At 56.9% G+C, this 26,994-nt stretch overlaps 1 protein-coding gene and 1 pseudogene across 2 annotated transcripts in view; both read left to right on the forward strand.

The window, feature by feature from the left end:
• Nucleotides 1-245: 245 nt before the first annotated feature.
• Nucleotides 246-1,265, forward strand: LOC308183973 (tubulin alpha-1A chain-like; annotated as a pseudogene). The gene has a single exon. The product of its transcript is annotated as a tubulin alpha-1A chain-like (transcript).
• A 2,998-nt stretch (nucleotides 1,266-4,263) lies between these two features.
• The window catches only part of LOC308183974 (RIMS-binding protein 2-like), a gene marked incomplete at both ends in the record, with an annotated part of 71,219 nt that continues 48,488 nt past the window's right edge, over nucleotides 4,264-26,994 (forward strand). The window contains 7 exons of the mRNA XM_080570580.1: nucleotides 4,264-4,276; nucleotides 4,582-4,899; nucleotides 10,863-10,978; nucleotides 11,429-11,636; nucleotides 18,739-19,056; nucleotides 24,121-24,236; nucleotides 24,695-24,899. Of these exons, the coding sequence (XP_080426706.1) occupies nucleotides 4,264-4,276; nucleotides 4,582-4,899; nucleotides 10,863-10,978; nucleotides 11,429-11,636; nucleotides 18,739-19,056; nucleotides 24,121-24,236; nucleotides 24,695-24,899 (1,294 nt within the window). The remainder of the gene's footprint in view (nucleotides 4,277-4,581; nucleotides 4,900-10,862; nucleotides 10,979-11,428; nucleotides 11,637-18,738; nucleotides 19,057-24,120; nucleotides 24,237-24,694; nucleotides 24,900-26,994) is intronic.

Consider the following 26,994-nt stretch of genomic DNA (forward strand, 5'->3'; position numbering starts at 1 on the left):
TTACAGACCTTTAGGAACTCCTCCAGCGCCGCTTCCACACCAGCCCTTGCCTGAGCGACCTGCGCCAAGACCTCCGCCATGTTCTCCAGGGACTCCTGTGCATGCTCCAGGGACCCCTTCGCACCCTCTGCCTCCATGGCTTCACCTGCACCTGCACCTGGGGGAGCAGCCCTCTTTGTACCCTTCGAGGCGGCCGTGTCACAATGACAACCATGGTGACACCATGGTGACATGGCCACGGCTGCCCACTGGGACATGGCTGCCACTGCTCTGGGGCTGGTGCCAGAAGTGAGCTGTGGAGGGACGCTTCCCAGCCCTCCATTAGCACCCAGGGGTGGGTCACTGCACCCATACCCCTACATCCACTTCCCCCTGGCCACCTATGCCTCTCGGTCGACTACGGCAAGAAGTCCAAGCTGGAGTTCTCCATCTACCCGGCCCCGCAGGTCTCCACGGCCGTGGTGGAGCCCTACAACTCCATCCTCACCACCCACACCACGCTGGAGCACTCTGACTGCGCCTTCATGGTGGACAACGAGGCCATCTACGACATCTGCCGCAGGAACCTGGACATCGAGAGGCCCACCTACACCAACCTCAACAGGTTGATAGGCCAGATCGTGTCCTCCATCACGGCCTCCCTGCGCTTCGACGGGGCCCTGAATGTTGACCTGACCGAGTTCCAGACCAACCTGGTGCCGTACCCGCGCATCCACTTCCCCCTGGCCACCTATGCCCCCGTCATCTCGGCCGAGAAGGCTTACCACGAGCAGCTCTCGGTGGCCGAGATCACCAACGCCTGCTTCGAGCCGGCCAACCAGATGGTGAAGTGCGACCCGCGGCACGGCAAGTACATGGCGTGCTGCCTGCTGTACCGCGGGGACGTGGTGCCCTAGCACATCAACGCCGCCATCGCCACCATCAAGACCAAGCGCAGCATCCAGTTTGCGGACTGGTGCCCGAGTGGTTTCAAGGTGGGCATCAACTGCCTGCCTCCCACGGTGGTGCCCGGGGGGGACCTGGCCAAGGTGCAGCGCGCCGTCTGCATGCTGAGCAACACCACGGCCATCGCCGAGGCCTGGGCCCGCCTGGACCACAAGTTCGACCTGATGTACGCCAAGCGTGCCTTTGTGCACTGGTACGTGGGCGAGGGCATGGAGGAGGGGGAGTTCTCGGAGGCGCGGGAGGACGTGGCCGCTGAGAGAGGGAGTTCAGAGAATCTTAGCAAATAGAGATAGAGCGCTGACAGTATTAAACTAGTGGATGCTGCTGAATGTCTTTGCTAACCATTTTGCATCGTGCAAATTAACTGAAGCAAGAAGCCTTGGGCCCCTTACCATGTTTAGTTCCTCATAAGAACGTGAAGTAATCTTAAGAAAGTGGCAGAAATTGGTCCTGCAGTTTGGACAAGAGCCAAGCAGCAACTGAGTCTGCGCAAAGACAAGAGGTCAGCTAGCGGTGGTGAGGAAGAGTCACCAACCTTCATCCCCACAACCCCTGGCGACCACTACCAGGAGACACTGCGCAAGCACAGATGGTAGGAGCTTGTGGAAATGACTTCTTGGATCTAATTTTAATATAAAGCGGGGACAGGTTATGCATATGGAGAGGCTTATTGTGAAACTTCAGGCACATGTAACGCTTTGTTGCATATAACCACGGCAAGTTGCCGCGTCGTGAGAGCACGACTCACGGCTTTGGTGAGACAACCCCCCGTGCTGCCCAGTTCCGAATAAACGTCCAGAGAAGGGCAACGAAGCTGGTGAGGGGTCTGGAGAACAAGTCTTACGAGGAGCGGCTGAGGGAGCTGGCATTGTTCAGCCTGGAAAAGAGGAGGCTCAGGGGCGACCGTATCGCGCTCTATAAGTACCTTAAAGGAGGCTGTAGCGAGGCGGGGGTTGGTCTATTCTCCCACGTGCCTGGGGACGGGACAAGGGGGAACGGACTAAAGTTGCGCCAGGGCAGGTTTCGGTTGGGTATTAAGAAGAACTTATTTACCGAAAGGGTTGTTGGGCATCGGAATGGGCTGCCCAGGGAGGTGGTTGAGTCGCCGTCCCTGGAGGCCTTTAAAAGACGTTTAGATGTAGAGCTCGGTGACGTGGTTTAGTGGAGGACTTGTTAGTGTCCGGGTGATGGCGTCATAGAGGAGGGATGACGTCAAATGACCTCGTTAACAACCCTTCTAGGTGTTGTTAACCCTCGTTAACAACCCATGCTAATGGCTGTGTAATGCTGTATGTCATCACTACCACGCTTCCCCCACTAAAGGACAGACGTGGCCCAGACCCGTAAGCTGTGCCCGTGCCTGAGGCCTCACAGACACATTCTCGTTGCGCACCTGCGCGGGGGCTCCGTCTGCACTCGTTAACAACCCTTCACCTCCCTCCTCTGCACCCCTTGCGCTGAGGCTGTCGGGGTGTGTCCGGGCGGGCACGCACCATATAAGGTCATATGACGTCATCCCTCCTCTATGACGCCATCACCCGGACACTATATAAGGCCGCGCTCGCCCAGGCCGGGCCAGTGGCAGAGGCGACCTCTGCTGCTGCGCGGTGCTGGGAGCCGGTGTCTGCTGAGGGCTCAGAGGCTGCTGTCCCTCAGAGGCCCAGGCCGTGCGATCGCTGGTGGCTATTGCTGGCAGCGTTTGGTGACCGTTCATCGTTCTCATTCCTTAAGCCATGATCCGGGGTGGTGTGGGCCAGGGGCCCGTGGCGCACAGTCACCCCTCATCCCGTCGGGGCCCAGCGCGACCCCCCAGCAGGCCTGTGCAGCAGGAGGAGCACAGGCAGGAGCTGGAGGCGCTGCGGGCCCAGCTGGAGGCCGAGCGTCTCCACTCGCAGGAGCTGCACCGCCGCTTTGCTGATGAAACCCGCGAGATAAAGAAGATGGCAGAGCAGGAGCGGCAGCTTCTGGCTGAGAAGCTACGCTCCAGATGGGAGCAGCAACGGGCACGGGAGCTGCAGCGGCTGTGGGAGCTGAGCCAGAAGCAGCGGGCAACAGAGATCCGTCAGCTGCTGCGTGAGAAGGAGGCCGAGTGGCGCCAGGCACAGGAGTTGCTCCAAGAGCAGCGGGACGACGCCGTCCGCCAGGCGCGGGACCTGCAGCAGGAGCTGGCCGAGGAGCTGGTGAGGCACGGCTGCAGCAGCAGCAGCGAGGCCCGCAGCAAGCTGCAGGAGGTCCACAGGCAGCTCCACTGGCGGAAGGACAGCAAGCAGACCGCCCGCATCGTAAGCCTCCAAAATGAACTGGAACTGCAGAGAAGGCTCTTCCAGCAGTACATCCTGGAGCAGGCTGAGGGGAGGCCGTCTGCCTCCCACAGCGAAGACAGGGCTGCGGCCTGGCACCGCCTGCAGACTCGCCTGGGCGCAGGGACCACCGGGACCTGCTCTTCGAAGAGCCCCGGTGCATCTGGTGCTGCTGGGGGAGGAGGGCAGCAGACAACCCACTCCAGCTTAAAAGCTCACCTCCAGGGAGAAGGGAAGAGCTGCGGGCGGGCGGTCACAGACGTGGGTGTTCAGGTGGCAGCGCAACAAGAGGCCTGCCCACCTGGCAGTGGAGACAGCCAGCTGCTGCAGGAGAAAGCTCATCTGCAGCATGCCCTGGAGGACCTGCAGAGGCAATGCGGTGTCCTTCAAGAGGAGACCCGCCTTCTGGGGAAGGAAAGCGCTCTGGAACTGGGGGAGGAGGTGGAGAGGCTCCAGCAGAAGACTAGTATGCTAGGCCTCCTTACCAAGCACCTGAAAGAAAACACCAGGCAACTGAAAGAGACCGACCTGAAATCTGGAAAGACTGCTGCAAAGACAGAGCAGGTCGACCAGCAGCAGAGAGGGGAATCGGAAACCGAGGCTGGGAAAAAACTTAGGCCTCACAGGAACCTGGATCAGGAACGCTCAAGACTGCAGCAAAGGTACGAGGAGCTGAAAGTGCGTCTGAGAGAGATGACAAATGAAAATGCCAGGCGCGCAGAAGAAAATTCTCAGCTCCGTGGGCAGAAGGAGCGGATAGACGAGGTTCGATCTGACAACGCTGCTCTGAAGGGGAAACTCGTGCAAGTGACAGAGCAGCGAAATTCTGCCATCGGAGAGGCCAAACGTCTTCAAACACGACTGCAAGATCTGGGTTGTGAACTGAAAGCCATGAGACAACTGGCAGGACGAAGGCAACAACAGGAGAACGACCTCGAGGAAACAAGGCGACTGCTGCAGAAGAAGAAAGAGGAAGTTGAGCATTTGCAGAGGGCTTGGGCAGAGCAAAGAAGGACACATGAGGAAGACACGCAAGCGTCTCAAGCGCAGCTGAGAGAATTAGAGAAACAGAATCAGCACCAAAGTCAACAATGGGAGCTGCTCTCTCAGCAACTTGAGCAAGAAAAAAGAAAAGAATCCAACCGTGTCGGTTCAGGACTACCACAGGTGACATCTTCTCCCACAGCACAGGCCTATGCAGAGCAGTCCCATGACCTTTGCAACCGCGAAGACAGCTCTGATGTTTCTGAGGAGGCAACCAAGGTCCCGGCATCCCACACAAGCACCTCGACATCAGATGCCGCACACAACAGTCCTGGGTGCCGCCTTCTTTCAGACCAGGGCCCTGTGAATGGGAACGAAGAAGCAGGAGCAGAGCATGTGTCCTTCATCCTGCAGTCCTCGGAAGAAGAATCGCTAAAACTTCGAAAATTTTTAGCTCGATACAGCTACGATCCTTTCGAGGGTCCTAATGAGCACCCCGAAGCAGAGCTTCCTCTGACTGCGGGAGAATACGTCTATGTCTATGGAGACATGGATGAAGACGGCTGGTTTGTGGGAGAGCTGACGGATGGCACGAGAGGATTTGTCCCCTCTAATTTGGTAGAAGAAGTTTCAGACGATGACCTGGTGACAACTGTGCCTCCAGAGCTACGTGATCTCCTGCAGGATAGCGATGATGAACTGAGATCTTGCAGCAGGAGAGGAAGGAAGAAACGGAGGAATCGGAGGAATAAATAAAGATCTTGACCAAGGAATCTGTGTCCCCTGTGTCTCCCCCCCTTCTCCCTCCCCTTCCACAGCTTTTATTGCTGAGCGTGACGTTGCCGTATGGACTATCCCTTTGGTCTTTTTGGGTCAGCTGCCCTGGCAATGCCCCCTCCCCACCTCTTGCCCACAGCCAGCCGACTGGATTTGGGGCTGGGGGGTGGCAGAGGGAGGGCGCTGTGGGAGTCCTGATGCTGTGCCAGCACGGCTCAGCAGTAGACAAAACACATTGGTGCAATATCAAGTCAGTTCTAGCCAGAAGTACAGAGCATAGTGCTGCATGGGCTGCTGTGGGGAAGGTTGAGTCCATCCCAGGCAGACCCAGAACACCATACCCACCGTGGTGGGGATGGTATGACCAGGCAGGGTCTAGAGGGGTGGCTGGATCCCCACTGAAAAAGTCGTCAGGGGGCTGTGGAAAGGCTGCTCAGCCTGTAACTTGTGAAGCTTCTGCTCCCTGCTACGAGCTGCTTGGAAAGGCCCGGCTCTTTCAGAACCCACTTTCCCCTTTGGACCAACGGCCCAGGTGTGCTCGGGGCAGCGGTCTGTGCCAGCTGTGACGCATTTCACACCATTGCTGCTTCTGGAAGCCTGCTGCAGGCCCACCGTGCCTGCTGCCGCCATCGTTCACCCGGCTCTGCCACAAGCACCTTGTTTCTCCTCAGGTGTGGCCTCGAGTGAGCTGTCCCCTCCTGGCTGCCTGCAGGAGAGCTTCAGGGGCCTCAAAGAGAAGGCTCTGCTGGGCTCCGCTGTCACTTTGCCCTTTGGAACAAAAGCGCAAACCTGCGCTACAGCACCGCCGTCGTGCAGCCATCTGGGAGCACAACCAACAGGCTCCCTGAGAATCCCCCGTGCCCCCCAGCGTGCCCCCCATTTTCACTCGCCTGTGCCCCCGCTCCCATATGTCCCCCTTTCCCCTCACTATTTCAACTCCCATGTCCCCACCAGTAGTTTCCCAGTGAGCTACGTCCACGGGGCCTGAGGGAACCGGTGGACTTGCTAAGCCACTGGCCATCATACAGGAGAGGCTGTGGAAGTCTGTTTAAGTAGTTCCCACTGACTGGAGGAGAGGAAACATAGCCCCCATTCTACAAAGGGGAAAATGGAAGACCTGGGAGCTACAAGCCTTCCTCCCTTTGTGGGGGTGCAGAGCCTTCACCACCCTCAGGCGGGAGGCAGAGCTGAGGCAGGGCCGGGCTGGGTGGGGGGGGGCGCTCTGGAAGGTTCTGTGCTGTGGGGCGTGCTGGGGGGGGGCACTGGGAGGGGGTGTCCTTAAGGTCAGTGGTCATTAAGGTCCCCTCCAACCCAAAGCCTTCTAGGATTCTGTTTCTAAAAACACCTCTTCTGTTCCATCCCAGTAATAATAAACAGCACAAGCAGAAATCAGCTCTGCCAGCCTGGGGTGTCCCCATGCATTCAGGTCGTCCTCATCCCCCCCACACTCACGCTACAGCCTGCCCCATGGGAGGCCAAGGGGAGATGTTTCCCCTGCACTTGCAGCTCTCCAGCAAAGGCCCTGGACTGAATGGAACAGGCGGTGCTGGAGCTACACCGGGGGTGCTTGGAGGGCTTGTAGGCACAGTAAAAGATGCATTTCAAACAGCCCAGCTGGGCCCTGCTCGTGTCCCGCAGCCCGAAGGAGATGCCAGCACGGACGCGCTTTGAACCAGGGCATTTACTGGGGTACTGTGTGTTACTGGCATTTACTGTGGGGTACTGAACCGGTACTGAACAGGTCCAAGCCTGTCCGAATGAGCAGAGCTGAGGCAGGGCCGGGCTGGGTGGGGGGGGCGCTCTGGAAGGTTCTGTGCTGTGGGGCGTGCTGGGGGGGGGCACTAGGGGAGGGAACACACGGTGCTGGGGGGCACCCGGGGCACGTAGTTGGGGGTAACTGTGGGGGGGATGCCCTAGAGTAGGAGTTGAACTGGTGAGGGGAAAGGGGGTCATATAGGAGTGGGGGCACACGCAAGTGAAAATGGAGTTCTCCTCCTCCCTGTTAAAGGGGAGCAAAGCTCCCCCCATGGCCTTCCTCCCTTTGTGGGGGTGCACAGCCTTCACCACCCACTGTCCGTCGTACCTGAGAAGTTGTTGCTGAGGGCTATAGAAAATACGGAGGCGATTGGTGACAGACAACACGGCTTCACTCGGGGCAGATCATGCCTGACAAATCTGGTGCCCTTCTATGATGGGGTTGCAGCATTGGTGGGTAGGGAAAGAGCAACGGACATCATCTACCTGGACTCGTGCAAAGCACTTGCACTGTCCCCCATGATCTCTAAACTGGAGAGACATGGATCGGATGGACGGACAACTCGGTGGGTAAGGAATTGGCGAGATGGTTGCACTCAAAGAGTAGCGGTCAGAGGCTCAGTGTCCAGGCAGAAACCAGTAACGAGTGGCATTCCTCAGGGATCTGCATATTGACCAGTGGTCAGTAGCACCCAGGGGTGGGTCACTGCCCCCCATACCTGGATTTACCCCAGTAAATGCCCTGGTTCAAAGCGCGTCCGTGCTGGCATCTCCTTCGGGCTGCGGGACACGAGCAGGGCCCAGCTGGGCTGTTTGAAATGCATCTTTTACTGTGCCTACAAGCCCTCCAAGCACCCCCGGTGTAGCTCCAGCACCGCCTGTTCCATTCAGTCCAGGGCCTTTGCTGGAGAGCTGCAACTGCAGGGGAAACATCTCCCCTTGGCCTCCCATGGGGCAGGCTGTAGCGTGAGTGTGGGGCGGATGAGGACGACCTGAATGCATGGGGACACCCCAGGCTGGCAGAGCTGATTTCTGCTTGTGCTGTTTATTATTACTGGGATGGAACAGAAGAGGTGTTTTTAGAAACAGAATCCTAGAATGCTTTGGGTTGGAGGGGACCTTAATGACCACTGACCTTAAGGACACCCCCCCCCAGTGCCGGCTGTAGTGTGCCCCCCCAGGGCAGGCTGTAGTGTGTGAGTGTGGAGAAGAGATCGACACCTGCCTCTGCATTTGTCCTCCTCGGGAAGTTGTAGAAAGCAACGAAGTGAACATGTCTCAAAAAAACAACAAAAAAAACCCAAACCTGTCTCAAAAGACCGACCTTGCGGTTTGGACAAGAGCCATGGAGCAGCTGAGTCTGTACAAAGGCAGGGGGTCGGCTAGTGGTGATGAAGAAGAGCCACCAACCTTCATCCCCACGACCCCCCGACGACCACCACCAGAAGGCACTGCGCGCGGGGATAGGTTATGCATATGTATAGGCATATTGGGAAACTTCATGCCTATGTAACTCTTTACTGTCTATAACGCAAGCAAGTTGCCGCGTTGGGGTGCGCATGCCTTTGGGAGCTGTCCCGCATGTGCCTGGTGCTGAAATAAACCACATACCTACTTTATAATTCATTTGCTTTGAGTTGTGGAGTTCTTCCACGAATCAGTGTCATAAGCAGCAATTTTCTATCCAGAGAGGCCTCTGTCTGCTCTCACCTGCTCCAGATCATGCTTACTGCCTGCAGCACTTGCTTGGCACCAACACAGGCAGAGAGCTAGGAGCAGGGCTGAGCGTGAGGGAGAGGCCAAGCCCTGCAGCTGCTGCTTGCAGCTCATCTCTTACTCTCAGGAGCACCGGGAACGGATGGGAACACCTCACTAAGGTGGCCTTGTCCCACGCCAGCGCACACAGCCTGGTCAGAGACGTGACAGATGCAGGAGGGGTTCTGAGAGCAAGCCCATTCCCCAGTATCCCAAGCACGGGGAGAGGAGAGCCGCATGAAGGGAGAGCCAGTGTTGGGCTGGGGCATGAGCCCCCTGTCAGGCTCTTTCTCACCTGCATCTTGTCATAAGTCTTGGCAAAGACTTATGCAAGTCTTTGTCCGAGTCTTTTCAAAATGAGGGGGGTGTAGCTGCTTCTCCCTCAGGCGGTGGTGGCTTCTCCCATTCTCTTGCTTGTCAGAGGCATTCTGGGGTGATGTGGAGCTCCACAAGAGGAAGCGGCTCGGGCACCTGCTTCACAGAGTGCCTGTGGGATGGATGAGCTGTAACTGATGAGAACAGCCCCAAAGGCCTCCAGCCGTGGCCTGCTCCCCTGTACTGCGTCTGGCTGGGATAGAGTTAATATTCTTAATAGCAGCTTGTAAGGTGCTGTGTTTTAGAGCTGTGGCCAAAACGATGCTGGTAGTGCGCTGAAGTTGTTCGCTTTTGCTGACCAGTGTTTGCACAGCATCGAGGCCTTCTCTAGTTCTTTTACACCTATTTTTACACCTATTTACACTATATTTGTCTATTACACCCGCCCCTCGAGTGAATGGCCGTGGGGTGAGCCAGAGGTTGGGAGGAGACATAACCAGGCAGAGCAACCGTACTAACCAACAAGACGTTCCACGCCATGTAATGTCATGCTCAGCAATAAAAGGGTAAAAGAGGGGGTTTAGAGAGTTATGCAACACATCCTTTCCAGGATTGGTCCCATCACTGGGGATCGGTCATTTTAGAATAGAATGGAATAGAATAGCTCGAGTCGGAAGGGATCGTCAAAGATCATCCAGTCCAACAGCTGAACCACTCCAGAGTTAACTAAAAGTTAAAGCTTATTATTGAGGGCATCATCCAAATGCCTCTCGAACACTGACAGGCATGGGGAGTTACCACCTCACCAGGAAGCCTGTGCCAGTGTTTGACCACCCTCATGGTAAGGCAGTTTTTCCTCAGGTACCGTCTGAACCTCTCCTTGCGCAGCTTTGTGCCATTCCCGTGCATCCTTTCATCGGTTACCAGGGAGAAGAGATCGACACCTGCCTCTGCATTTCTCCTCCTCGGGAAGTTGTAGAAAGCAATGAGGTGGCCTCTTTGCCTTCTCTTCTCCAGCCTAGACAACCCAGGTGACCTCAGCCTGTCCTCACAGGACGTGGCTTCCAGCCCTTTTGCCAGCTTTGTTGCCCTGCTCCGGACACTTTCAAGGACGTCCACATCCCTTTTGTGTTGTGGAGCCCAGAAGTGCACACAATACTCAAGGTGAGGCTGCACACGTACTAAATACAGCAAGAAAATTAATTATTAATTAATTAATTAAGATAATTAAATGCAGCAAGACAATTAACGGCTGGCTTTACTGGGTTGAATGCACTCCAGAATGCATTTTGCCCTCGTGGCTGCCAGGACTTGGCTGCTGGCTCACGCTGAGCCTGCTGTGGAGCTGCACCTCCAGAGCCCGTTCTGCTGAGCTGCTCTCTCCAGCCACTCGTCTCCCAGCCTGTGCTTGCATCCAGCATTACGCTGTCCCAGGTGCAGCACCTGGCATCTTCCGTTGTTGAACTTCATGCCGTTACTAATCTCCCAGTGTGCCAATCTGTCTAGATCCTTCTGCAAAGCCTCTCAGCCCTCCACGGAGTCAACGGTGCCTCCCAGTTTAGTGTCATTGGCAAACCTGCTGAGGACCCATTCCTCTCCTGCACCTAGATCTTTGATAAACATGTTGAAGGTAATTGGCCCCAGAACTGAGCCCTGGGGAAGACCGCTAGTGACTGGCCACCAGCCAGATGTAGCCCCACTCACTAAGAAACTTGAGGTTGCGCGCCAAGAAACGTTTCCCGCATCGGGACAAGAGGTTCCCAGCAGGCCCAACAGACCTCTCATTCGTACAGCAAGCCAGCGTGTATGAGTTGTGCGCTCAGTAGTGCCCAGATAATGATGGGGTGTGCCAGGCCCCTGTGTGCACTGCACCCTGTAAGGCTGGGCTGACTTGTGGTCACACTGAGGTCTGTTTGATGCCCTCTGCTAGCCCCACACACTGGTAAGCTGCCAAGCAGCCATTCAGCAGGCATATTTGGCTTTGCTCCATCACTGTTTTCAGCAATAAATCTATTGCTGCTTCTCTCTTAGGAGTGAAGCGCATCATTCCTTTTGCGACACATGGACGAGCACAGATTTCTGAGCTGGGATTCAGTGCTGCTGCCCACTGGGACATGGCTGTCACTGCTCTGGGGCTGGTGCCAGAAGTGAGTTGTGGAGGGACGCTTCCCAGCCCTCCATTAGCACCCAGGGGTGGGTCACGGCCCCCCATACCTGGATTTACCCCAGTAAATGCCCTGGTTCAAAACGCGAGGAGCTGTGAGGACCAGTTCAGTCCTGACTTGTTCCTACCATCTTCTTTAAACCCTTCCCTAGACTCTATGCCATGCTGGGAACAGCAGCCCCCGCTCAGCATTGGGGTGAGGGGCTGCTCACCCCATACATATCCACTGCTCGGGATAGCAGGCAGGTGAGGAAGCTGCCATCAGCGCACCCCAGGACCCTCCCGGATTGCTGATGTCTTGCGGTGTTATCCCTCCAGCAGACAGATGGTGCTTGAAGTCCCCCGGGGCCCTGCAAACGTGAAGTTTCTCCTACCTATCTGTAGAGGGACTCAGTACTTGTTTTTTTCCTGGTCAGTTCCCTTTCTTGCACAGGCACAGAGGAACTGGGCAGAGCAGCCTCGGTTTTATTTAGAGGAGATGTCAGTGGGGCAGCACGCCCTCACTGACCAGAGACAGGGTCTCTTCAAGGAAGTGTGCCAGGTCAGTGAAGATGTCTTCTGGCAGCACATGAAGCAGCAGGTGGTAGAAGAACTCCCGGTCGTAATAGGAGGCGTAGAGCACCGCGACACCCAGCATGAAAGTGACGGCCAGCTCCACGCACAGGAAGATCAGGCAGAATGTCCTGTGGGGCAGAAAAAGAGCTGGAAAAAGGGCAGGCTGGACGCATCCCGCACCCATGCCAGAGGGGGCTGTTCTGGGAGCCCCACAGGCTGCCCCTCCAGGCATTTCTCATTGCTCATTCGGACAGGCTTGGACGTGAGCCTCCACAAGCCCAGGAAGACACCTCGGCATTGGGCAAACACGCCGCAGCAGGCGTCCTGGCCATCCCAGTCGCTGCAGGGGAACCTGGGTGGGCACAGGGCACCTGAGGGGACACTCACCACAGCCAGGAAAAGGCACCTCTTCTCCTCGCCAGTTCCTCCGTCTTCTGTAGGTCAACACAAGGTAGGGACACTTGTCAGGCCCCACCGCACAGTCCGGTTCAGTACCCCACAGTAAATGCCAGTAACACACAGTACCCCAGTAAATGCCCTGGTTCAAAGCGCGTCCGTGCTGGCATCTCCTTCGGGCTGCGGGACACAAGCAGGGCCCAGCTGGGCTGTTTGAAATGCATCTTTTACTGTGCCTACAAGCCCTCCAAGCACCCCCGGTGTAGCTCCAGCACCGCCTGTTCCATTCAGTCCAGGGCCTTTGCTGGAGAGCTGCAACTGCAGGGGAAACATCTCCCCTTGGCCTCCCATGGGGCAGGCTGTAGCGTGAGTGTGGGGGGGATGAGGACGACCTGAATGCATGGGGACACCCCAGGCTGGCAGAGCTGATTTCTGCTTGTGCTGTTTATTATTACTGGGATGGAACAGAAGAGGTGTTTTTAGAAACAGAATCCTAGAAGGCTTTGGGTTGGAGGGGACCTTAATGACCACTGACCTTAAGGACACCCCCTCCCAGTGCCCCCCCCCAGCACGCCCCACAGCACAGAAGCTTTCCGAGCGCCCCCCCCACCCAGCCCGGCCCTGCCTCAGCTCTGCCTCCCGCCTGAGGGTGGTGAAGGCTCTGCACCCCCACAAAGGGAGGAAGGCTTGTAGCTCCCAGGTCTTCCATTTTCCCCTTTGTAGAATGGGGGCTATGTTTCCTCTCCTCCAGTCAGTGGGAACTACTTAAACAGACTTCCACAGCCTCTCCTGTATGATGGCCAGTGGCTTAGCAAGTCCACCGGTTCCCTCAGGCCCCGTGGACGTAGCTCACTGGGAAACTACTGGTGGGGACATGGGAGTTGAAATAGTGAGGGGAAAGGGGGACATATGGGAGCGGGGGCACAGGCGAGTGAAAATGGGGGGCACGCTGGGGGGCACGGGGGATTCTCAGGGAGCCTGTTGGTTGTGCTCCCAGATGGCTGCACGACGGCGGTGCTGTAGCGCAGGTTTGCGCTTTTGTTCCAAAGGGCAAAGTGACAGCGGAGCCCAGCAGAGCCTTCTCTTTGAGGCCCCTGAAGCTCTCCTGCAGGCAGCCAGGAGGGGACAGCTCACTCGAGGCCACACCTGAGGAGAAACAAGGTGCTTGTGGCAGAGCCGGGTGAACGATGGCGGCAGCAGGCACGGTGGGCCTGCAGCAGGCTTCCAGAAGCAGCAATGGTGTGAAATGCGTCACAGCTGGCACAGACCGCTGCCCCGAGCACACCTGGGCCGTTGGTCCAAAGGGGAAAGTGGGTTCTGAAAGAGCCGGGCCTTTCCAAGCAGCTCGTAGCAGGGAGCAGAAGCTTCACAAGTTACAGGCTGAGCAGCCTTTCCACAGCCCCCTGACGACTTTTTCAGTGGGGATCCAGCCACCCCTCTAGACCCTGCCTGGTCATACCATCCCCACCACGGTGGGTATGGTGTTCTGGGTCTGCCTGGGATGGACTCAACCTTCCCCACAGCAGCCCATGCAGCACTATGCTCTGTACTTCTGGCTAGAACTGACTTGATATTGCACCAATGTGTTTTGTCTACTGCTGAGCCGTGCTGGCACAGCATCAGGACTCCCACAGCGCCCTCCCTCTGCCACCCCCCAGCCCCAAATCCAGTCGGCTGGCTGTGGGCAAGAGGTGGGGAGGGGGCATTGCCAGGGCAGCTGACCCAAAAAGACCAAAGGGATAGTCCATACGGCAACGTCACGCTCAGCAATAAAAGCTGTGGAAGGGGAGGGAGAAGGGGGGGAGACACAGGGGACACAGATTCCTTGGTCAAGATCTTTATTTATTCCTCCGATTCCTCCGTTTCTTCCTTCCTCTCCTGCTGCAAGATCTCAGTTCATCATCGCTATCCTGCAGGAGATCACGTAGCTCTGGAGGCACAGTTGTCACCAGGTCATCGTCTGAAACTTCTTCTACCAAATTAGAGGGGACAAATCCTCTCGTGCCATCCGTCAGCTCTCCCACAAACCAGCCGTCTTCATCCATGTCTCCATAGACATAGACGTATTCTCCCGCAGTCAGAGGAAGCTCTGCTTCGGGGTGCTCATTAGGACCCTCGAAAGGATCGTAGCTGTATCGAGCTAAAAATTTTCGAAGTTTTAGCGATTCTTCTTCCGAGGACTGCAGGATGAAGGACACATGCTCTGCTCCTGCTTCTTCGTTCCCATGCACAGGGCCCTGGTCTGAAAGAAGGCGGCACCCAGGACTGTTGTGTGCGGCATCTGATGTCGAGGTGCTTGTGTGGGATGCCGGGACCTTGGTTGCCTCCTCAGAAACATCAGAGCTGTCTTCGCGGTTGCAAAGGTCATGGGACTGCTCTGCATAGGCCTGTGCTGTGGGAGAAGATGTCACCTGTGGTAGTCCTGAACCGACACGGTTGGATTCTTTTCTTTTTTCTTGCTCAAGTTGCTGAGAGAGCAGCTCCCATTGTTGACTTTGGTGCTGATTCTGTTTCTCTAATTCTCTCAGCTGCGCTTGAGACGCTTGCGTGTCTTCCTCATGTGTCCTTCTTTGCTCTGCCCAAGCCCTCTGCAAATGCTCAACTTCCTCTTTCTTCTTCTGCAGCAGTCGCCTTGTTTCCTCGAGGTCGTTCTCCTGTTGTTGCCTTCGTCCTGCCAGTTGTCTCATGGCTTTCAGTTCACAACCCAGATCTTGCAGTCGTGTTTGAAGACGTTTGGCCTCTCCGATGGCAGAATTTCGCTGCTCTGTCACTTGCACGAGTTTCCCCTTCAGAGCAGCGTTGTCAGATCGAACCTCGTCTATCCGCTCCTTCTGCCCACGGAGCTGAGAATTTTCTTCTGCGCGCCTGGCATTTTCATTTGTCATCTCTCTCAGACGCACTTTCAGCTCCTCGTACCTTTGCTGCAGTCTTGAGCGTTCCTGATCCAGGTTCCTGTGAGGCCTAAGTTTTGTCCCAGCCTCGGTTTCCGATTCCCCTCTCTGCTGCTGGTCGACCTGCTCTGTCTTTGCAGCAGTCTTTCCAGATTTCAGGTCGGTCTCTTTCAGTTGCCTGGTGTTTTCTTTCAGGTGCTTGGTAAGGAGGCCTAGCATACTAGTCTTCTGCTGGAGCCTCTCCACCTCCTCCCCCAGTTCCAGAGCGCTTTCCTTCCCCAGAAGGCGGGTCTCCTCTTGAAGGACACCGCATTGCCTCTGCAGGTCCTCCAGGGCATGCTGCAGATGAGCTTTCTCCTGCAGCAGCTGGCTGTCTCCACTGCCAGGTGGGCAGGCCTCTTGTTGCGCTGCCACCTGAACACCCACGTCTGTGACCGCCCGCCCGCAGCTCTTCCCTTCTCCCTGGAGGTGAGCTTTTAAGCTGGAGTGGGTTGTCTGCTGCCCTCCTCCCCCAGCAGCACCAGATGCACCGGGGCTCTTCGAAGAGCAGGTCCCGGTGGTCCCTGCGCCCAGGCGAGTCTGCAGGCGGTGCCAGGCCGCAGCCCTGTCTTCGCTGTGGGAGGCAGACGGCCTCCCCTCAGCCTGCTCCAGGATGTACTGCTGGAAGAGCCTTCTCTGCAGTTCCAGTTCATTTTGGAGGCTTACGATGCGGGCGGTCTGCTTGCTGTCCTTCCGCCAGTGGAGCTGCCTGTGGACCTCCTGCAGCTTGCTGCGGGCCTCGCTGCTGCTGCTGCAGCCGTGCCTCACCAGCTCCTCGGCCAGCTCCTGCTGCAGGTCCCGCGCCTGGCGGACGGCGTCGTCCCGCTGCTCTTGGAGCAACTCCTGTGCCTGGCGCCACTCGGCCTCCTTCTCACGCAGCAGCTGACGGATCTCTGTTGCCCGCTGCTTCTGGCTCAGCTCCCACAGCCGCTGCAGCTCCCGTGCCCGTTGCTGCTCCCATCTGGAGCGTAGCTTCTCAGCCAGAAGCTGCCGCTCCTGCTCTGCCATCTTCTTTATCTGGCGGGTTTCATCAGCAAAGCGGCGGTGCAGCTCCTGCGAGTGGAGACGCTCGGCCTCCAGCTGGGCCCGCAGCGCCTCCAGCTCCTGCCTGTGCTCCTCCTGCTGCACAGGCCCGCTGGGGGGTCGCGCTGGGCCCCGACGGGATGAGGGGTGACTGTGCGCCACGGGCCCCTGGCCCACACCACCCCGGATCATGGCTTAAGGAATGAGAACGATGAACGTTCACCAAACGCTGCCAGCAATAGCCACCAGCGATCGCACGGCCTGGACCTCTGAGGGACAGCAGCCTCTGAGCCCTCAGCAGACACCGGCTCCCAGCACCGCGCAGCAGCAGAGGTCGCCTCTGCCACTGGCCCGGCCTGGGCGAGCGCGGCCTTATATAGTGTCCGGGTGATGGCGTCATAGAGGAGGGATGACGTCAAATGACCTCGTTAACAACCCTTCTAGGGGTTGTTAACCCTCGTTAACAGCCCATGCTAATGGCTGTGTAATGCTGTATGTCATCACTACCACGCTTCCCCCACTAAAGGACAGACGTGGCCCAGACCCGTAAGCTGTGCCCGTGCCTGAGGCCTCACAGACACATTCTCGTTGCGCACCTGCGCGGGGGCTCCGTCTGCACTCGTTAACAACCCTTCACCTCCCTCCTCTGCACCCCTTGCGCTGAGGCTGTCGGGGTGTGTCCGGGCGGGCACGCACCATATAAGGTCATATGACGTCATCCCTCCTCTATGACGCCATCACCCGGACACTATATAAGGCCGCGCTCGCCCAGGCCGGGCCAGTGGCAGAGGCGACCTCTGCTGCTGCGCGGTGCTGGGAGCCGGTGTCTGCTGAGGGCTCAGAGGCTGCTGTCCCTCAGAGGCCCAGGCCGTGCGATCGCTGGTGGCTATTGCTGGCAGCGTTTGGTGAACGTTCATCGTTCTGAATCCTTAAGCCATGATCCGGGGTGGTGTGGGCCAGGGGCCCGTGGCGCACAGTCACCCCTCATCCCGTCGGGGCCCAGCGCGACCCCCCAGCAGGCCTGTGCAGCAGGAGGAGCACAGGCAGGAGCTGGAGGCGCTGCGGGCCCAGCTGGAGGCCGAGCGTCTCCACTCGCAGGAGCTGCACCGCCGCTTTGCTGATGAAACCCGCCAGATAAAGAAGATGGCAGAGCAGGAGCGGCAGCTTCTGGCTGAGAAGCTACGCTCCAGATGGGAGCAGCAACGGGCACGGGAGCTGCAGCGGCTGTGGGAGCTGAGCCAGAAGCAGCGGGCAACAGAGATCCGTCAGCTGCTGCGTGAGAAGGAGGCCGAGTGGCGCCAGGCACAGGAGTTGCTCCAAGAGCAGCGGGACGACGCCGTCCGCCAGGCGCGGGACCTGCAGCAGGAGCTGGCCGAGGAGCTGGTGAGGCACGGCTGCAGCAGCAGCAGCGAGGCCCGCAGCAAGCTGCAGGAGGTCCACAGGCAGCTCCACTGGCGGAAGGACAGCAAGCAGACCGCCCGCATCGTAAGCCTCCAAAATGAACTGGAACTGCAGAGAAGGCTCTTCCAGCAGTACATCCTGGAGCAGGCTGAGGGGAGGCCGTCTGCCTCCCACAGCGAAGACAGGGCTGCGGCCTGGCACCGCCTGCAGACTCGCCTGGGCGCAGGGACCACCGGGACCTGCTCTTCGAAGAGCCCCGGTGCATCTGGTGCTGCTGGGGGAGGAGGGCAGCAGACAACCCACTCCAGCTTAAAAGCTCACCTCCAGGGAGAAGGGAAGAGCTGCGGGCGGGCGGTCACAGACGTGGGTGTTCAGGTGGCAGCGCAACAAGAGGCCTGCCCACCTGGCAGTGGAGACAGCCAGCTGCTGCAGGAGAAAGCTCATCTGCAGCATGCCCTGGAGGACCTGCAGAGGCAATGCGGTGTCCTTCAAGAGGAGACCCGCCTTCTGGGGAAGGAAAGCGCTCTGGAACTGGGGGAGGAGGTGGAGAGGCTCCAGCAGAAGACTAGTATGCTAGGCCTCCTTACCAAGCACCTGAAAGAAAACACCAGGCAACTGAAAGAGACCGACCTGAAATCTGGAAAGACTGCTGCAAAGACAGAGCAGGTCGACCAGCAGCAGAGAGGGGAATCGGAAACCGAGGCTGGGAAAAAACTTAGGCCTCACAGGAACCTGGATCAGGAACGCTCAAGACTGCAGCAAAGGTACGAGGAGCTGAAAGTGCGTCTGAGAGAGATGACAAATGAAAATGCCAGGCGCGCAGAAGAAAATTCTCAGCTCCGTGGGCAGAAGGAGCGGATAGACGAGGTTCGATCTGACAACGCTGCTCTGAAGGGGAAACTCGTGCAAGTGACAGAGCAGCGAAATTCTGCCATCGGAGAGGCCAAACGTCTTCAAACACGACTGCAAGATCTGGGTTGTGAACTGAAAGCCATGAGACAACTGGCAGGACGAAGGCAACAACAGGAGAACGACCTCGAGGAAACAAGGCGACTGCTGCAGAAGAAGAAAGAGGAAGTTGAGCATTTGCAGAGGGCTTGGGCAGAGCAAAGAAGGACACATGAGGAAGACACGCAAGCGTCTCAAGCGCAGCTGAGAGAATTAGAGAAACAGAATCAGCACCAAAGTCAACAATGGGAGCTGCTCTCTCAGCAACTTGAGCAAGAAAAAAGAAAAGAATCCAACCGTGTCGGTTCAGGACTACCACAGGTGACATCTTCTCCCACAGCACAGGCCTATGCAGAGCAGTCCCATGACCTTTGCAACCGCGAAGACAGCTCTGATGTTTCTGAGGAGGCAACCAAGGTCCCGGCATCCCACACAAGCACCTCGACATCAGATGCCGCACACAACAGTCCTGGGTGCCGCCTTCTTTCAGACCAGGGCCCTGTGCATGGGAACGAAGAAGCAGGAGCAGAGCATGTGTCCTTCATCCTGCAGTCCTCGGAAGAAGAATCGCTAAAACTTCGAAAATTTTTAGCTCGATACAGCTACGATCCTTTCGAGGGTCCTAATGAGCACCCCGAAGCAGAGCTTCCTCTGACTGCGGGAGAATACGTCTATGTCTATGGAGACATGGATGAAGACGGCTGGTTTGTGGGAGAGCTGACGGATGGCACGAGAGGATTTGTCCCCTCTAATTTGGTAGAAGAAGTTTCAGACGATGACCTGGTGACAACTGTGCCTCCAGAGCTACGTGATCTCCTGCAGGATAGCGATGATGAACTGAGATCTTGCAGCAGGAGAGGAAGGAAGAAACGGAGGAATCGGAGGAATAAATAAAGATCTTGACCAAGGAATCTGTGTCCCCTGTGTCTCCCCCCCTTCTCCCTCCCCTTCCACAGCTTTTATTGCTGAGCGTGACGTTGCCGTATGGACTATCCCTTTGGTCTTTTTGGGTCAGCTGCCCTGGCAATGCCCCCTCCCCACCTCTTGCCCACAGCCAGCCGACTGGATTTGGGGCTGGGGGGTGGCAGAGGGAGGGCGCTGTGGGAGTCCTGATGCTGTGCCAGCACGGCTCAGCAGTAGACAAAACACATTGGTGCAATATCAAGTCAGTTCTAGCCAGAAGTACAGAGCATAGTGCTGCATGGGCTGCTGTGGGGAAGGTTGAGTCCATCCCAGGCAGACCCAGAACACCATACCCACCGTGGTGGGGATGGTATGACCAGGCAGGGTCTAGAGGGGTGGCTGGATCCCCACTGAAAAAGTCGTCAGGGGGCTGTGGAAAGGCTGCTCAGCCTGTAACTTGTGAAGCTTCTGCTCCCTGCTACGAGCTGCTTGGAAAGGCCCGGCTCTTTCAGAACCCACTTTCCCCTTTGGACCAACGGCCCAGGTGTGCTCGGGGCAGCGGTCTGTGCCAGCTGTGACGCATTTCACACCATTGCTGCTTCTGGAAGCCTGCTGCAGGCCCACCGTGCCTGCTGCCGCCATCGTTCACCCGGCTCTGCCACAAGCACCTTGTTTCTCCTCAGGTGTGGCCTCGAGTGAGCTGTCCCCTCCTGGCTGCCTGCAGGAGAGCTTCAGGGGCCTCAAAGAGAAGGCTCTGCTGGGCTCCGCTGTCACTTTGCCCTTTGGAACAAAAGCGCAAACCTGCGCTACAGCACCGCCGTCGTGCAGCCATCTGGGAGCACAACCAACAGGCTCCCTGAGAATCCCCCGTGCCCCCCAGCGTGCCCCCCATTTTCACTCGCCTGTGCCCCCGCTCCCATATGTCCCCCTTTCCCCTCACTATTTCAACTCCCATGTCCCCACCAGTAGTTTCCCAGTGAGCTACGTCCACGGGGCCTGAGGGAACCGGTGGACTTGCTAAGCCACTGGCCATCATACAGGAGAGGCTGTGGAAGTCTGTTTAAGTAGTTCCCACTGACTGGAGGAGAGGAAACATAGCCCCCATTCTAAAAAGGGGAAAATGGAAGACCTGGGAGCTACAAGCCTTCCTCCCTTTGTGGGGGTGCACAGCCTTCACCACCCACTGTCCGTCGTACCTGAGAAGTTGTTGCTGAGGGCTATAGAAAATAAGGAGGCGATTGGTGACAGACAACACGGCTTCACTCGGGGCAGATCATGCCTGACAAATCTGGTGCCCTTCTATGATGGGGTTGCAGCATTGGTGGGTAGGGAAAGAGCAACGGACATCATCTACCTGGACTCGTGCAAAGCACTTGCACTGTCCCCCATGATCTCTAAACTGGAGAGACATGGATCGGATGGACGGACAACTCGGTGGGTAAGGAATTGGCGAGATGGTTGCACTCAAAGAGTAGCGGTCAGAGGCTCAGTGTCCAGGCAGAAACCAGTAACGAGTGGCATTCCTCAGGGATCTGCATATTGACCAGTGGTCAGTAGCACCCAGGGGTGGGTCACTGCCCCCCATACCTGGATTTACCCCAGTAAATGCCCTGGTTCAAAGCGCGTCCGTGCTGGCATCTCCTTCGGGCTGCGGGACACGAGCAGGGCCCAGCTGGGCTGTTTGAAATGCATCTTTTACTGTGCCTACAAGCCCTCCAAGCACCCCCGGTGTAGCTCCAGCACCGCCTGTTCCATTCAGTCCAGGGCCTTTGCTGGAGAGCTGCAACTGCAGGGGAAACATCTCCCCTTGGCCTCCCATGGGGCAGGCTGTAGCGTGAGTGTGGGGGGGATGAGGACGACCTGAATGCATGGGGACACCCCAGGCTGGCAGAGCTGATTTCTGCTTGTGCTGTTTATTATTACTGGGATGGAACAGAAGAGGTGTTTTTAGAAACAGAATCCTAGAATGCTTTGGGTTGGAGGGGACCTTAATGACCACTGACCTTAAGGACACCCCCCCCCAGTGCCGGCTGTAGTGTGCCCCCCCAGGGCAGGCTGTAGTGTGTGAGTGTGGAGAAGAGATCGACACCTGCCTCTGCATTTGTCCTCCTCGGGAAGTTGTAGAAAGCAACGAAGTGAACATGTCTCAAAAAAACAACAAAAAAAACCCAAACCTGTCTCAAAAGACCGACCTTGCGGTTTGGACAAGAGCCATGGAGCAGCTGAGTCTGTACAAAGGCAGGGGGTCGGCTAGTGGTGATGAAGAAGAGCCACCAACCTTCATCCCCACGACCCCCCGACGACCACCACCAGAAGGCACTGCGCGCGGGGATAGGTTATGCATATGTATAGGCATATTGGGAAACTTCATGCCTATGTAACTCTTTACTGTCTATAACGCAAGCAAGTTGCCGCGTTGGGGTGCGCATGCCTTTGGGAGCTGTCCCGCATGTGCCTGGTGCTGAAATAAACCACATACCTACTTTATAATTCATTTGCTTTGAGTTGTGGAGTTCTTCCACGAATCAGTGTCATAAGCAGCAATTTTCTATCCAGAGAGGCCTCTGTCTGCTCTCACCTGCTCCAGATCATGCTTACTGCCTGCAGCACTTGCTTGGCACCAACACAGGCAGAGAGCTAGGAGCAGGGCTGAGCGTGAGGGAGAGGCCAAGCCCTGCAGCTGCTGCTTGCAGCTCATCTCTTACTCTCAGGAGCACCGGGAACGGATGGGAACACCTCACTAAGGTGGCCTTGTCCCACGCCAGCGCACACAGCCTGGTCAGAGACGTGACAGATGCAGGAGGGGTTCTGAGAGCAAGCCCATTCCCCAGTATCCCAAGCACGGGGAGAGGAGAGCCGCATGAAGGGAGAGCCAGTGTTGGGCTGGGGCATGAGCCCCCTGTCAGGCTCTTTCTCACCTGCATCTTGTCATAAGTCTTGGCAAAGACTTATGCAAGTCTTTGTCCGAGTCTTTTCAAAATGAGGGGGGTGTAGCTGCTTCTCCCTCAGGCGGTGGTGGCTTCTCCCATTCTCTTGCTTGTCAGAGGCATTCTGGGGTGATGTGGAGCTCCACAAGTGGAAGCGGCTCGGGCACCTGCTTCACAGAGTGCCTGTGGGATGGATGAGCTGTAACTGATGAGAACAGCCCCAAAGGCCTCCAGCCGTGGCCTGCTCCCCTGTACTGCGTCTGGCTGGGATAGAGTTAATATTCTTAATAGCAGCTTGTAAGGTGCTGTGTTTTAGAGCTGTGGCCAAAACGATGCTGGTAGTGCGCTGAAGTTGTTCGCTTTTGCTGACCAGTGTTTGCACAGCATCGAGGCCTTCTCTAGTTCTTTTACACCTATTTTTACACCTATTTACACTATATTTGTCTATTACACCCGCCCCTCGAGTGAATGGCCGTGGGGTGAGCCAGAGGTTGGGAGGAGACATAACCAGGCAGAGCAACCGTACTAACCAACAAGACGTTCCACGCCATGTAATGTCATGCTCAGCAATAAAAGGGTAAAAGAGGGGGTTTAGAGAGTTATGCAACACATCCTTTCCAGGATTGGTCCCATCACTGGGGATCGGTCATTTTAGAATAGAATGGAATAGAATAGCTCGAGTCGGAAGGGATCGTCAAAGATCATCCAGTCCAACAGCTGAACCACTCCAGAGTTAACTAAAAGTTAAAGCTTATTATTGAGGGCATCATCCAAATGCCTCTCGAACACTGACAGGCATGGGGAGTTACCACCTCACCAGGAAGCCTGTGCCAGTGTTTGACCACCCTCATGGTAAGGCAGTTTTTCCTCAGGTACCGTCTGAACCTCTCCTTGCGCAGCTTTGTGCCATTCCCGTGCATCCTTTCATCGGTTACCAGGGAGAAGAGATCGACACCTGCCTCTGCATTTCTCCTCCTCGGGAAGTTGTAGAAAGCAATGAGGTGGCCTCTTTGCCTTCTCTTCTCCAGCCTAGACAAGCCAGGTGACCTCAGCCTGTCCTCACAGGACGTGGCTTCCAGCCCTTTTGCCAGCTTTGTTGCCCTGCTCCGGACACTTTCAAGGACGTCCACATCCCTTTTGTGTTGTGGAGCCCAGAAGTGCACACAATACTCAAGGTGAGGCTGCACACGTACTAAATACAGCAAGAAAATTAATTATTAATTAATTAATTAAGATAATTAAATGCAGCAAGACAATTAACGGCTGGCTTTACTGGGTTGAATGCACTCCAGAATGCATTTTGCCCTCGTGGCTGCCAGGACTTGGCTGCTGGCTCACGCTGAGCCTGCTGTGGAGCTGCACCTCCAGAGCCCGTTCTGCTGAGCTGCTCTCTCCAGCCACTCGTCTCCCAGCCTGTGCTTGCATCCAGCATTACGCTGTCCCAGGTGCAGCACCTGGCATCTTCCGTTGTTGAACTTCATGCCGTTACTAATCTCCCAGTGTGCCAATCTGTCTAGATCCTTCTGCAAAGCCTCTCAGCCCTCCACGGAGTCAACGGTGCCTCCCAGTTTAGTGTCATTGGCAAACCTGCTGAGGACCCATTCCTCTCCTGCACCTAGATCTTTGATAAACATGTTGAAGGTAATTGGCCCCAGAACTGAGCCCTGGGGAAGACCGCTAGTGACTGGCCACCAGCCAGATGTAGCCCCACTCACTAAGAAACTTGAGGTTGCGCGCCAAGAAACGTTTCCCGCATCGGGACAAGAGGTTCCCAGCAGGCCCAACAGACCTCTCATTCGTACAGCAAGCCAGCGTGTATGAGTTGTGCGCTCAGTAGTGCCCAGATAATGATGGGGTGTGCCAGGCCCCTGTGTGCACTGCACCCTGTAAGGCTGGGCTGACTTGTGGTCACACTGAGGTCTGTTTGATGCCCTCTGCTAGCCCCACACACTGGTAAGCTGCCAAGCAGCCATTCAGCAGGCATATTTGGCTTTGCTCCATCACTGTTTTCAGCAATAAATCTATTGCTGCTTCTCTCTTAGGAGTGAAGCGCATCATTCCTTTTGCGACACATGGACGAGCACAGATTTCTGAGCTGGGATTCAGTGCTGCTGCCCACTGGGACATGGCTGTCACTGCTCTGGGGCTGGTGCCAGAAGTGAGTTGTGGAGGGACGCTTCCCAGCCCTCCATTAGCACCCAGGGGTGGGTCACTGCACCCCATACCTGGATTTACCCCAGTAAATGCCCTGGTTCAAAACGCGAGGAGCTGTGAGGACCAGTTCAGTCCTGACTTGTTCCTACCATCTTCTTTAAACCCTTCCCTAGACTCTATGCCATGCTGGGAACAGCAGCCCCCGCTCAGCATTGGGGTGAGGGGCTGCTCACCCCATACATATCCACTACTCGGGATAGCAGGCAGGTGAGGAAGCTGCCATCAGCGCACCCCAGGACCCTCCCGGATTGCTGATGTCTTGCGGTGTTATCCCTCCAGCAGACAGATGGTGCTTGAAGTCCCCTGGGAGGACGGGGCCCTGCAAACGTGAAGTTTCTCCTACCTATCTGTAGAGGGACTCAGTACTTGTTTTTTTCCTGGTCAGTTCCCTTTCTTGCACAGGCACAGAGGAACTGGGTAGAGCAGCCTCGGTTTTATTTAGAGGGGATGTCAGTGGGGCAGCACGCCCTCACTGACCAGAGACGGGGTCTCTTCAAGGAAGTGTGCCAGGTCAGTGAAGATGTCTTCTGGCAGCACATGAAGCAGCAGGTGGAAGAACTCCCGGTCGTAATAGGAGGCGTAGAGCACCGTGACACCCAGCATGAAAGTGACGGCCAGCTCCACGCACAGGAAGATCAGGCAGAATGTCCTGTGGGGCAGAAAAAGAGCTGGAAAAAGGGCAGGCTGGACGCATCCCGCACCCATGCCAGAGGGGGCTGTTCTGGGAGCCCCACAGGCTGCCCCTCCAGGCATTTCTCATTGCTCATTCGGACAGGCTTGGACGTGAGCCTCCACAAGCCCAGGAAGACACCTCGGCATTGGGCAAACACGCCGCAGCAGGCGTCCTGGCCATCCCAGTCGCTGCAGGGGAACCTGGGTGGGCACAGGGCATCTGAGGGGACACTCACCACAGCCAGGAAAAGGCACCGCTTCTCCTCGCCAGTTCCTCCGTCTTCTGTAGGTCAACACAAGGTAGGGACACTTGTCAGGCCCCACCGCACAGTCCGGTTCAGTACCCCACAGTAAATGCCAGTAACACACAGTACCCCAGTAAATGCCCTGGTTCAAAGCGCGTCCGTGCTGGCATCTCCTTCGGGCTGCGGGACACAAGCAGGGCCCAGCTGGGCTGTTTGAAATGCATCTTTTACTGTGCCTACAAGCCCTCCAAGCACCCCCGGTGTAGCTCCAGCACCGCCTGTTCCATTCAGTCCAGGGCCTTTGCTGGAGAGCTGCAACTGCAGGGGAAACATCTCCCCTTGGCCTCCCATGGGGCAGGCTGTAGCGTGAGTGTGGGGGGGATGAGGACGACCTGAATGCATGGGGACACCCCAGGCTGGCAGAGCTGATTTCTGCTTGTGCTGTTTATTATTACTGGGATGGAACAGAAGAGGTGTTTTTAGAAACAGAATCCTAGAATGCTTTGGGTTGGAGGGGACCTTAATGACCACTGACCTTAAGGACAGCCCCTCCCAGTGCCCCCCCCCAGCACGCCCCACAGCACAGAACCTTCCAGAGCGCCCCCCCCCCCCGGCCCGGCCCTGCCTCAGCTCTGCCTCCCGCCTGAGGGTGGTGAAGGCTCTGCACCCCCACAAAGGGAGGAAGGCTTGTAGCTCCCAGGTCTTCCATTTTCCCCTTTGTAGAATGGGGGCTATGTTTCCTCTCCTCCAGTCAGTGGGAACTACTTAAACAGACTTCCACAGCCTCTCCTGTATGATGGCCAGTGGCTTAGCAAGTCCACCGGTTCCCTCAGGCCCCGTGGACGTAGCTCACTGGGAAACTACTGGGGACATATGGGAGCGGGGGCACAGGCGAGTGAAAATGGGGGGCACGCTGGGGGGGCACGGGGGATTCTCAGGGAGCCTGTTGGTTGTGCTCCCAGATGGCTGCACGACGGCGGTGCTGTAGCGCAGGTTTGCGCTTTTGTTCCAAAGGGCAAAGTGACAGCGGAGCCCAGCAGAGCCTTCTCTTTGAGGCCCCTGAAGCTCTCCTGCAGGCAGCCAGGAGGGGACAGCTCACTCGAGGCCACACCTGAGGAGAAACAAGGTGCTTGTGGCAGAGCCGGGTGAACGATGGCGGCAGCAGGCACGGTGGGCCTGCAGCAGGCTTCCAGAAGCAGCAATGGTGTGAAATGCGTCACAGCTGGCACAGACCGCTGCCCCGAGCACACCTGGGCCGTTGGTCCAAAGGGGAAAGTGGGTTCTGAAAGAGCCGGGCCTTTCCAAGCAGCTCGTAGCAGGGAGCAGAAGCTTCACAAGTTACAGGCTGAGCAGCCTTTCCACAGCCCCCTGACGACTTTTTCAGTGGGGATCCAGCCACCCCTCTAGACCCTGCCTGGTCATACCATCCCCACCACGGTGGGTATGGTGTTCTGGGTCTGCCTGGGATGGACTCAACCTTCCCCACAGCAGCCCATGCAGCACTATGCTCTGTACTTCTGGCTAGAACTGACTTGATATTGCACCAATGTGTTTTGTCTACTGCTGAGCCGTGCTGGCACAGCATCAGGACTCCCACAGCGCCCTCCCTCTGCCACCCCCCAGCCCCAAATCCAGTCGGCTGGCTGTGGGCAAGAGGTGGGGAGGGGGCATTGCCAGGGCAGCTGACCCAAAAAGACCAAAGGGATAGTCCATACGGCAACGTCACGCTCAGCAATAAAAGCTGTGGAAGGGGAGGGAGAAGGGGGGGAGACACAGGGGACACAG

This window comes from Anser brachyrhynchus (genome assembly GCF_964034855.1).
Source record: "Anser brachyrhynchus genome assembly, chromosome: 29".
Taxonomy (NCBI): Eukaryota; Metazoa; Chordata; class Aves; order Anseriformes; family Anatidae; genus Anser; species Anser brachyrhynchus.